At 39.1% G+C, this 12,693-nt stretch overlaps 1 protein-coding gene across 1 annotated transcript; it reads right to left on the reverse strand.

Moving 5' to 3' along the window:
* Nucleotides 1-5,287: 5,287 nt before the first annotated feature.
* RB195_000197 (uncharacterized protein) lies at nucleotides 5,288-5,533 on the reverse strand (the record flags this gene model as incomplete). The annotated part of the gene is made up of 1 exon (XM_064196396.1): nucleotides 5,288-5,533. One exon carries the CDS (start codon nucleotides 5,531-5,533, stop codon nucleotides 5,288-5,290), a length of 246 nt encoding a protein of 81 aa, XP_064052277.1.
* Between the last annotated feature and the right edge of the window lie 7,160 nt (nucleotides 5,534-12,693).

Below are 12,693 nucleotides of genomic sequence, written 5' to 3' on the forward strand. Positions count from 1 at the left end.
CACCGTCGGTGCGTTCTCTGGCCGACCTTGAGTACACCGATGCAGTAATATTCGGTTAAAGCAGCGTGAAGATGCAACATGTTATCGGTGTATATATGTATACCTTGCATCGGAGCTAGCTGAACCTACGGTTTACGAATAATAAATATAGGCATGTGAATCTTCGCGAGATCTTCAACGGGGATTATGGTGAACGAACAACCAGTTGAATTCGTGGACGACTTCTGTTATCTGAGCCTCTCCAACGATGTCAAATTATTAGTCTACCTATTCACTATTTGCAACATAATGAGGTGCGGATCAGAGGTGTGAAGGCCACTGACACGATAGATGACGAAGAAGCTCAGTTGCGTGAAAAGTAACCTCCTTAGATGGTTGCTTCACAACTTTCGAGTAATGGTATGAAATAACGAAGAACTCTGTGCAGAGGTGGATTTGATGACTCTGCCTTCTTAGTCACATCATGAGAGCGCTCTCAAATAGTCTTGTCCAAGTTGTATAGAACTTGCACCTAGTTCCACACAGGGAAAGAGCACTTGAAAGAAAGTTCTGGAAGAAATTGATCAAGATCATGCGAAAGTTAGCACCGACGGGCAGTTCGGAAGAGAAGTGACGCTTTGCGGAATATGGAACAGTGACTAAGGGACAGAGCTCTTACAGAAGATCCAACAGGATGGATTCGATTACGTCTTGGGGCGACACACCTCAGCAAAAATGTACATAAGCCGCCTTAGGGCATAAAATCAGTCCGCCGTATATGTTAAGTGAATAAGTCGATGTTAAGAATACTTACGGTATCGCACTGAGCCATAGTTGCCAGCCTATCACTGTCAAAAAAAAGTTAACAGTATCGTTATCAAAATATCCAGCGATGTAAAATAAGCCAAGCATTGACAAATAGAGAACAGAATTAATTGTGGCCTGTAACAGATCCTTCTAAAAATTTCCAAATTTAATCGTGAGAAATGAGTGAAAGAAAAAAAATAGTTTAAACAAAAAGTCAGATGTTATATGAAACGCACAAAACTCTTCGCTGATTAACGCCAGCGTATCTCGAATGTATTGATGTTGAGGCACAGGGCCGTAGGCGGTCTCAGCCTTAGTTTTTTTTTTACATTATCTTAGTACAAGTAATGTAAAAAGCTTTCTTTTAAAAGAAACGAAAATTGCGGTTAGAAAATTCGGCTTTTGATTGAGCAAGAGTTCGAAGTGTAGTTCTTATATGTGTCATCATAGATTGAAAAAGTTTGCAAAATTTTACCCCCAGGCTACAAATGATGAATAAAAAAAAAATAAAAATGAAAAGTAGTGTCAGTGCAGATGTCGTAGAAGTTAATGGGAAAAACATTCACTCGACATGTGTAAACCTTCTCTCTCGCTCAACATCCACTTTGCAGAACTGTTCTATTCTAATTGCGAATTGCTCTTTCTTTCTCTACAATCTATCAAAACTAAAACAAACACCCACTTTTAGAGGAATTTTGGTGGTAGGAGAAAACTGAATAGAAAAGAATGGGTCTCAGGTAAAAAATAACGTTTGAGGAGAGAGATGATTCACCAGCATTTGTAAACATTAAAAAAAACACGTCCGTACACTGAGGTTGCACAATCGCTCGCAGTTCAACTAGTAGCTATGCACATTCGCAGTACTGCTGGCTCAATGGAGCCGAGCTTTGCGAAAATTCCGAGATTGATCCGATGACGATCCGAAACTCGATGATAACAAAATTGTGCTAGTGTAATTTTCAGGATACCTGAAGAAACCAAGGCTTTTCGCGTTTTGATCCACTGGGAATGTTCACGCCAATCTGAAAAAAAAACTAACAGCTATGTTTGTCGTTGGAGTAGTATGAATGTTGGATTGGTATGAATTGTAAGTATGTACATTATGTATACTTGGTACGCAGCTACTTGTTGTTATGTTATCCCTTATGACTCATTGTTGTCTGTCAATGTTTTGTAGTCGATAGTGAGACCGGCTGGTGACGCAGGGTACGCGCATAAAGGTAAAGGCAGCCTAACTTGCGTCTAGATAAGGAGCGCGTTTGGGCGTGGAGGAAGCTTTACGGCGGCTAGCTGACCGAAGAGAGGTCCTCCAAGCTTGAGCGGGGGATAGCCTAGAATAAAAGAAGGAACCGATAGATCCGGATCGGACGTCGATTAGTCATCGAGTTGCTGCGGATTGCATTGGAGGTTACGCGCAAAAAGTTTCAGAAAGTACCTGGAGGCTTCCGTACTAGGACTACCTATTGGTGACATTGGGAGGCCACAAGATCCGTATCACTGACCGACTGCTGGCCCTCATATTGATCCAAGTATTTATTTGTCATTTCTCATTAATCTCCGCGTCTATTTCAACCTCTGTTTATTCGATTTCAGGAATTATCAGAAGATTCTCAAAAGCGCCCTTTATCTCGTAAATTGTCCCGATCTTGTCGTTATCGGTTATGCTGACAAAAGGATAATAATTCGTCTGTGTTGGGTCTAAGGATGAACTGTTTACACCACATGTATTTTGCATTGTGTACCGTTGTTTACGTGGGGATACAACCGCGGACAACGTAGACAATAATTTTACCCTAACGCTGCAAATACCCCTGTAAGTCACGTGTTCCTCTTCAAGCAACATTATACATACTACATTATCCATTATACACTATCGATATTTGGTTACAATTATATCCTCCTTTGAATTCACATTGCTGGCTACAGCAAAACAATTTTTAAGCAATACCAACCTCACGTTTTTGTTTTACTCGGGACAAAGAAAAGATGTCCAGTGCTGTCGTTAACAGGGCTAAAGTAATGTTAAGTACAAGCGGAGCGACTCCTGTACAACCTGTGTAGGTGAATTGTCTGGACTGAAGATCAAAGATAAAATGGCAATCCCCTGAAACACACCGAAATTTGCGAAACACGCAAGTAAAATTCAATTTGATTAGTCTTGCGTTTCTCATCACATTCCACGCCTTCTCTGTCTCATTTGTGGCACAACATATACTATGCGTACGTATCCACGCACATAAACTTGAACTGCTTCAATTTTGATTTTCGAAGTGCTTCAAAATAAAAAGAGATTAGCCAGCTGAACATTAGAGTTTGAGGAAGAGTGTACGCGGCTTTGCGCAAGTATCTGAGGTGCTCCTGTTCACTGTTTTCATGTGTTTCTGAGATTCGTTCATAGATACGTGATCTCTAATTGTTATCCTTTTTTGTCATAAATTCAGGACATGTGTGGTGATACGTCACAACATCTGTCAAAAACTGCATACCCCGAAAATGAGGGTTTTAGGATCGGCTCACCAATAGGTAGGATTGCAGATGTAGTTCACGAATGCCAGTTTTATTATGCTAAATCTCTCCCTACTTATCCAAAGAGATGGTGTTGAGAGTTGTTGGTCGCACAGAATCTCCCTACGATGCTGCGCTGCGAGATCAGACACGTAAGAGAGCTTCCCCGTTCTTCTAAATAATTTGAAGCAATTCATCGCCCTTACTCGTAAACTACATCCCTATTCCTAATTACTTTTGGACCCTCAATTTTGTTGTGTCCTGCCTTTATACTTAGTTTTTGTTGTAAAAGAAAGTATTTGGAGAGATAGTTAGAACAGACAGTTAAATTGGATCAGGTTAGGTATAAAGACTTGCCAGATAGATTATGGTGATCATCTCAACTCACACAGCATATAATCCAGCCTGATTAGCCATCCCGAAACCCAACAAATGATAATCATTGCTACAGTCGTGCTCTTCGTGAACCAAATGTTATACTTTAACGGACATAAGACAGCAAGCAAACGATTGGCCGTCATTCCAATTGATGTATGAAAACTTGAATATTGCAGTCCTGCGGCAAAATAGCCAACCACTGGTCGATAATGTTGCGGAACCCACTCACCACTGAAACGAGCTCCCTAATGTTTATATATGCATCTCTTTCTGAAAATAGCTTAATTAGCGCACAATATCAATTCGGACGGAACCAGCAGCATCATAACAATGAACAACTCCAGTCCATCAGCTGTGAACTTTGATAGAATCAAATATCGAAACGGTATGAAGCTTCGGCCATAATAGAGAATTTGAAGAACTACAAATAGCAGTGGAACAAGACCAATGAAGCTTATCTGGGAATACGGAAGTTATGACTTGTGAATCCTTTTTTTTGGCTCTTTTTCCAGTTTCAGACAATAAGGTAATGTTTACAAAGACGATGCTGTAAAAATTTTCTACGTAGGAGTACCCTTTAACATCATCATGTACGGCTCGTAGGAAAAATCTACACCTTAATTTTCTTAAAATCGTGAGCTGTATTTTATGCCCTTTTTCAGCACGATTGTGGAAAATTGAGCGCAATAACGCTCATACTCGAATAAAACCATAACGAAACCTACCACAATCATAAGAATTCCAGAGCAGATAGAACTGTTCATTGCAGTGATTTCTGAGGCAGAACGTATTTGGTCGAAGTTGCTGATGAAGAATCTAAAATATCCACTATTTATCTTATTTACAATAGAGAAAAATGCTTAGGTTTATCGGTTTTAGGTATTAACGCTGCAATTTGCCGGTGAAAATATAACACTTACACACTTCAGGTAAATAAATAGCATAAATACTTGTCTCCTTAAACAAGGGACGCAAAATTTGAGTAACACGAAAGGAGTGATCGGAGGGGATAAAAACCTCCTTTATGACGGTTTAATGCTTCATAATGGCGTACAAGTAACTCTGGGCGTTGAACCGCGATGCGCAGCTGATGTAAGTCTTCCGCTAGGGTTTCTCAAGCTGAGAAGAAGCTCGAGATTTTGGAATTGTTTGGAAATCATAAGCTGTCAAGGAGTAAACTTTGAACTATTGTCGGGGTTATCCACCGTCTTCGCAAACGTACCGCAAAGAAGTTTCGTCACCCAAATAGGTTGGATGGCACCTGAGTGGAACTAAGTTTGAAATGGGAAATCTTCTTAGTGTGGGAAGAAATTTACTTGCCCCTCCAGCATACCTTGCACACTGGACGTTGCCGTCTCACACGTAAGAGCGTATGGCGTAAGGTGAGGGCGAACAATCACACGTTGCTTAGAACGTGTTTGATACTGGCGACACGAGCATAACTAACCATTAAAACTTATACTTTGCTCTTAAAGAGCAAGAACAGTACCCCAGACCCTGGCCAAAATGCCCTTCTCAAATCTGCAGAGCGCATCAAATTCCACATGACTGGTCTGCAAGAGACCATGAGTAGAAGGTGTGACGTTTGAACATTTTTCGGCGAATAATGCTACACATGTCACTCGCGGAGGAAAGACACCTTCACCAAATGTAGGTGTTGGATTCGTTGTGGAACTATCTGTGGTCCGTCTTTACGGTTATCACGAGAACTTGCCAGTCGTCTAGGCAGTCCTGCTCTCTGCTCTCTGGGCAAGAAATCCATTACCATCATCAGCTGGTGCTCATCAACACCGGCAGCTGATGACAACGAAATGGTCGCGTGCCACGTCCCGCCGGGCTGATGTCCGTCGCGCCATTTTTTCATGTAAATTCTCTTTTCATGGAAAAAAAAATTGTCGGTGGATATGGGAATCGCTCAAAACCGGCCTTTGTGCTGAGATCGACCACTACTCACTAACTGGGGTTTTTCGTCCCGATAGTGCTTTTGTAGCTGCTCCGAACATCGTCTCCTTCGAGCGAAAATACGACTCAGCCGCAGTATGGGAAATAATATCTGAATTAGTAGAGAAATCATAAACGACGATTGCACTCTCGAGGGAAGCTGGATTCCGGTGGTGTTTCAGCTGTATAGACTACATTCAGACCATGTCGAGGGGAACGGCAAAAAAGCTCCCGTAGATTTTCCGCGAATGCTCCCGAGATTTTACGCATTTGATGGATATGCTCGAATGGATGCAAACATGCCTCAACAAAGCCACGTTTCAATCGTTCGTGCAATGGCAAAGTGCAATTCTAGATGCTTTCCTGGCTATAGGGATGCAAAGAACTACAAGAAAATACAGTTACAAAAAAAATCTGGAAAGAAGAATACATGGCGAGAATTGTTGAAATTACTGTATAAAATAGATCAATGAGGAGAAAAAGTGCAATTCACGAGACTATTGCACAGTAAAAAGTAAAAGGAAAATGAACCTGTATACAACATTTAAAAAACAAAATATTCAATGATTTATGACATAAGACAGTGTGGTGGTCCACTAAGAGTGAGAAGTAGTTCTATATATTATCATCAGAAAATTTAGAGGTATATTCAGTGAAATTCCAAGAGGTCAGAGATAGAGGAAGTTTCTCTCTTAAGTGCCCACTTTGGATTCCTGCGTCCAACGTTCGGTTACTTCTTCCGTTCTTATTTGTTCATCTATTAATAAAATTCACGTAGAGACAACTCAGGCTACAAAAAGCTTGAAACTGACAGAATATCAAGAATATTATTCCTTCTTACACTTCTAAAGACTGTCGCTATTTTCAACGAAAATTTTCCAAAAAGAAGCTAAAGGATCTTCGAAGGAAATTTCAGAACTCTATCTTTTTATCCTTTTCTAAAAATTCTAGCTCCTTTCCTGAAAATTTTCTAGTAAATGAACATTTTCTTCTTTCTAACAAAAAAAAACTTCAATCATTTATCTCAAACCTGCGCAATAAATATACTGTTGGAGTCAAGTCGGGTGGGGGGAATCATAGAAACGGTCCATGGAGATCTATTGGATTTGACTATGTGTGCGTGGCGTAAGCATGACAATTAAACCTCTCTCCTCTCAAAGTTCCGTCCTCATTAGAAAAGATATGTTAGAAGAGAAATAAAAAATGTCGACATTTTTTTCTGGAGAACGGTAATAATATCCTTCTTAGTTAATAATAATATCCTTCTTAGACGGCACAATGCCTTCAAGTACAGCAAGTTTTCGCCTCGTTCCTAAGTTACCTATGTGAGTGGTGAGGTAGTATCGAAGAAAAAATTAGACAAAAGATTTCAAACGTAGTAAACAGTGCAAGTGGTGAATACAGTGAGGAGCTTGCCATTCGCTTTCCCAAGATTGTGATTTTTTTTACAGTCTAAAACTGTATGTGGTAAATCATAGGCATGATGGAGCGTGTAATTGGATTATCCTAACGAGAACGACAAGAAAAGCAAATAAATGGGATATCTACACAATGAAAACCTAATTCCAAAATATTGTAATTCATATGTTATTGTTCTGAGAAATATTATTGTAAATAAGAACGAGCAATATATCTAAAGTAAAAAGTGAAACCTTACCTCAATTTTATTATTGATGGCAACCATAGATTACATCAGCACCGCTGCAGCAGTTCGTGGATTACTACGGAATACTAAGATTAACCTCCAGCTGTGCCTAAAAGCAAATTTGTGCGGCGAAAAATTATTTGTGAAAATTTGTGAAAGGATTGGACTGAAGCATAACAGAAATGTTAGGAACATTACAGGAACATTAACGGAATTTTTCTATGATATTCCTAGCTTAATTTTACTTTAATTTTTTTTTGCGGGGACAGGGAACAGAACAGAATACAGCGAATTTTAAATAGTAGGTATCAAAAAAAAAACATCTCATGTAGAATTTCGTAGTTTTATCGACGCCTACGCTGTCTGCTACGAAACAAAGAGTTACAATTTGTTAACACAGCTCCTATTGAATCCATCACGACCTTTTAGGATACGAAGATTACAGCGTTTCGCTTCAGCTTCGGTACTTTTTGAGACGAAATCAAATCATTCTGAACATTTTCTGATTTCGATGCCACATATCCAGGGTCAAGCGTATAGTTGAAAAACCCCAAAACACCCCCCCCGACCCCCAAAAACCCCCCATCGTTCCACCAGTATACGCCACACAGCAATCAAAGTTGGGAAAAAATAAATAATAAATAGTAACAAAATGAATAATAAAAAATAAATAATAAAAAAAAAATAATAAAAAGGAATAAAAGACAAATAAACGCCTAATAAATAAATTAAAAATACATAAATTACAATAATTAATTAATGATGAATTGAATTTTTATTAATAAATTAATAGTATAATAGATTATTTTAAAAATAGTAATCTAAAAGTAAAACAAAATAATATGTAATGCAGCGATATTAATAGAACAAATAATTAGAAAGTATATGTTAATGTTAATTGTATGTTTCAGATGCCGCGACGTGTGCCAGGTGGAAGAAGATCAACAATAGTAATCGAGGTAGAAAAGCATTTAACAACCGATGGACGACTAGACACGGTTAGAATATGTGTTGATTTTCCGTAGAATTTCAAAATAATGTGTGTCCAGGTAGCACGCATGAAGATGTGGAACAGTGCAGTGAGAAGACAACAGAAGAAGATGTTTATTGATTTTTACACATGCAAAAAAATTTAATAAATGATTTTAATCATCTATTTCGAGCAGCAAAGTCCTCGAGCGGAGAGCTGCCGAGTAGCTCTTGGTGTTCCAGAAGTTCGCGTTCCCGGTTCCTTTGCCGTTTCACAGCGCTTCGTTTTACGACCCAAGTCCGAGCAGAAATAATGATAATAGCAGAAAACATTTTGAAACGAATTCCAAAAAAATCACAGATAGACAGAGGAAAAAAATGTTTGCAAAAAAAAACTCTTACCAGTAGCGCAATCGGGCCAAACAAAATCCGAGTACAGCGAAGATAAATATGGAGGAGTGGTCAGTCGGTGTAGCTGTTGCCGTCGTAGTCTCAGGCGAGAAGGAGCCACGCTTTCCAACGCTTTCCTTGCCAGAAACTCGGCGAAGGCTCGGTCCGGAATTACTTTCAAGACAATTGTAAGCCTCTTCAGGAGAAAGGCACAATATCTTGGTACATCTGTAAATACTGGAATTAGTGTATAAATAGATCCAATAAATGATTATAATTAGGCGAGAAGATTTAAGAAGGCCAATATAAAAAGGAGGACTCAAGATAATAAAGGAACAACTAGAGGTAGTCAGATGCCAAATGATGCTACCGGTAGGCCGCGACCCACCACATTGGCATCCACCAAAATATCCCCAGATATATTTGCTCGGATTAGCACGAAGTAGACGTTACGCAAGAATTAGAAGAGTCAGTATGTAGTAGACATACAATTTAAAAGATAAGTGAGCCAAATGTGTATTCGGTAACACTATCGTAGTGTTTGGCACGATGAAGAGATGGTCGAAAGTTCGATCCCGCCGGAGCCACTATTTTGCAAAACGAAAAAACAGCTGAAAAGAAGAGAACACCTTCAAAACAATTTTACACTTTTCCAATTATTAACAAACGATATTAGTCATCGACAATGAACGAACGGATGAGAGTTCGATCCCCGCCGGAATCAGATTTTTGCAAAACCTGAAAAAAATCACTGAGAAGAGCATTTCATAAGCAGATTCTTCGGAATTGTATTCAGAGCACTGTTTTCCATATAAAAGTGTTATAAAGAGGTTATTTTAGCGATTAGAACGAGGCCTTAATTGGAAATACTGGTCTGGACGGTCGGATTTTGTTACCTTGAAATAAACATGAATAACTCACTAACAAAAAGGCCAGAAGGATAAAGCTGGCAGCTTGGTAGAGGAAGATTGCGCTACAAAAACCAGAGGGTCCCTAAAAAATCTTTTAGGGACCCTCGGTCTTTGAAACCTAGTTGAGAAAAAGTTGAGAAATTTGCCGTTTTTCTCAACTTTTTCTCAACTAGCTTTTTTAGAGATAAGAACCATTTGCAAAAAAACCAAAGACGGATTGTAGTAGCAAAAATCTTCCTCTACAAGATACTTTAAACTGATTTTGTTTTTATAAACTAAGAGCTGAGTTATGAATGTTTGTTTGAAATCACACAGATTTTGACGCGTTGCCGAAAATATGAGATTTCGCTCTTTTCCTCGTTGCGAGGATGCTGTAGCACCGTTCAAAAATTCGATTCCATATTTGGATACAGCATCAGGGAAAACCCCTAAATGCAAATTTTGGCCTTTGTAGGTCTTCTGGTTCTCCAAAAGCTAGTTGAGAAAACCAAAAATTGAGGCAAAAATGGGATTTTCCAACTAGGTTTCAAAAAGACTAGGAAGGCAAGGCACCAAACTTGTAGAAGTAAGAAGAAATCCCCCACACAAAGCTGCCAGCATTATTGCACGAGAGTCACTTGAGCCTAGATATTGAGAATCTAGTGGAGCCTACTTGTACTAATTTTAACCCTAATTGCGCCTAAGATGTCTTTTTTCCGTTTAGTAGGAGCACAGAATTGCTTTTCGACGAAAGTAAGGAAGCCGTCGCGTCAGAAGAGAAATCGCCTTAAATTTTTTACGTTAAGTCAAAAAAGGACCCGGCAGGGATTGATCCCTGACCGTCACAATAAAAACAGCGCGACGTCGCGCTGATCCTTCCAACCCTGATGGATCATTGCTGCATCAGCCTTTATTTCAACAGATGACGTAATGGCCAATTAACAGATATCATTATCGAAAGGTCACGCATAATGCACTTTATCTGCACAACACTTACCAACTTATGTCAGCGTACTTGCCTTTCATTGTAGCTATGCTTCACATTTACTTAGTGCTCTTACACTTCGTCAGCTTCGAAGATCCGTTTGTCACCCGTTCCTAAGCGAATTTTCGACGCTGCATTCCCGCACAACTGCAGATCTTCAATATATTGAATTGGCTGTGACGAAGAGGCCAAAGCACGTGCAAGCTATGAAGATTGTCTTTATGGTACTCGATACGAAGTCACCTCTGGTTAGTTTCATTTCTTTCATATAAATTAGTAACAGACAATTTTGTTTTGTAGAACTGTAATTTGTAGTGCTAGACTGATGGGTTTGATAAAAAGTCGATCTTTTGAAAGAACAAAAACTTTCAGGTAGTTAATTGCATTTAAAATAATGGTTTTCCTATTTTATCACATCACAACATTCATTATCACTTTATTTATTATGCATCATATTTATTCAAGATTTCAATTGTTTTGGTTTGTGCCACCGAAGCGACTCCGACGTCATCAAGCATCAGTTAGAGCAGCAAAAAATCAAGTCGTCCATTTTCAAGATTGGCTCAAAAAGCGCAGTATTTTCATCACCAGAATTAGAAGAATAAATTCTTTAAAAATCATTTTCTGGTTTCTGCGCCTTCTTCTTATCATAACTTTTTATGCTACGGTAGTCTTCCTCAACTGCAACCGCAAGACTTCTTCAATAGTTTATTCAAATATCAAACAAATTTTTTTTGAACGCAAGTGCTGAATACGCATCATTGACGTTTTTTCTTCCTTGAGGCAACTTCCACTTTTTAGTCGCAGATATTGGGACCTGAAAAAACTTTAGAATACGTTTTAGTTGTGAATATCTTCTGATATGCGGTAAAAACGTGCCATTCATTGCTAATCTTCCTTCACGTTTCAGCATAACGTCTGAATAGAAGCAGTGCAGTTTTCGCTTCTGTTTTTCTGGTGAACCCTAAATTACAAAAATAAATCACACTAAATTTTATTAAAATGTGTTCATTTAAAAACAACACATCGTCTTTTTTCTTTGCTCCCTTCATTTTTTCCTAATTTTCCGACCCCTACCTTAATTTTTTCTCAATTTTCCGACGCCCCCTTACGACCCCCCCCAACCCGACACCCCCTTTACGACCAAAATTCCCAACACTTCCCTCACATATCCTCGTTATCTTCATTTCACTTTATTTGAGATGAGATAATATTGTTTGAGGCTATAGAGATCGGTAAAAAGAGAGGAAGTCCAGCCAAATGAAGTCATATGAAAGCGATTGAATGTTCTTCGACAATGCCCTCTTCTTCCGCTCTTCAACACCTTTTATTCCTCTGATCAACACTGTTTTTCTGCAATGGATATTTTTAAAATTCCAGCCAAGCGGTTTCTTTCCTTAGCGTGTTTCCTTAGTTTTCTGACAGATTATATCCACGTATATTCCAATTGTATCCCTGCAATCATCGAAATGGCAACAAAACAGCACCTGTTACCTTTTAAAGGCATCACCCCAAAAATCTGAGGTGGTGCGGATTTCAGGTTGAGTATTCGTATACGGGAAAAATTATAGAGAGGGCGGTGATTCCGTCCATTTCTTCCTAATCGTCGTAAAAAACGGCCCGGAAGAAGACACGGCTTCAAGCGTTCCGGCGCGCTATTTTCCACAACGAGTTCGATTGGAGCGCGCCAGCCTTGTGCACGCGCCGCATCTTCCGGGCCGTTTTATACGGGAATTAGCAAGAAATGGACGGAATCACCCCCTTCCCATAATCTACGATCCCGCATACGAATACTCCACCTGAAATTCGTACCAGCTCAGATTCGTGGAGTGATGCCTTTAACTAACATTCGATTTCTCAGGTATAACAGGAATTTTCTCAGGAATTGCACAACAGCATCTCCACTATTGAATAAATTGTGCTTTCTCATCTCCTCCAGCATAATTCTACCTTTATCGCTGAAACTTTGGTGATTTTACAGCTGCAAAACTTAAATACACTAGCCACAGTAACGGTAATTAATCCCTTTCCAATTCTTTCAAACTTTATCCTGGATTCATATTTTGGAATTCACTAGGAGCACAGAATTTCTGTAAAGTCATTTTTGTGCAAGCAGCAACACAAGCATAAGTGCTGCTAAATAATTACGTCGATTTTTATTTTAATTCCAATTTTCTATTTTTATTTTAATTTCATTGATTTCT

Source organism: Necator americanus, chromosome IV (genome assembly GCF_031761385.1).
Source record: "Necator americanus strain Aroian chromosome IV, whole genome shotgun sequence".
Lineage (NCBI taxonomy): Eukaryota > Metazoa > Nematoda > Chromadorea > Rhabditida > Ancylostomatidae > Necator > Necator americanus.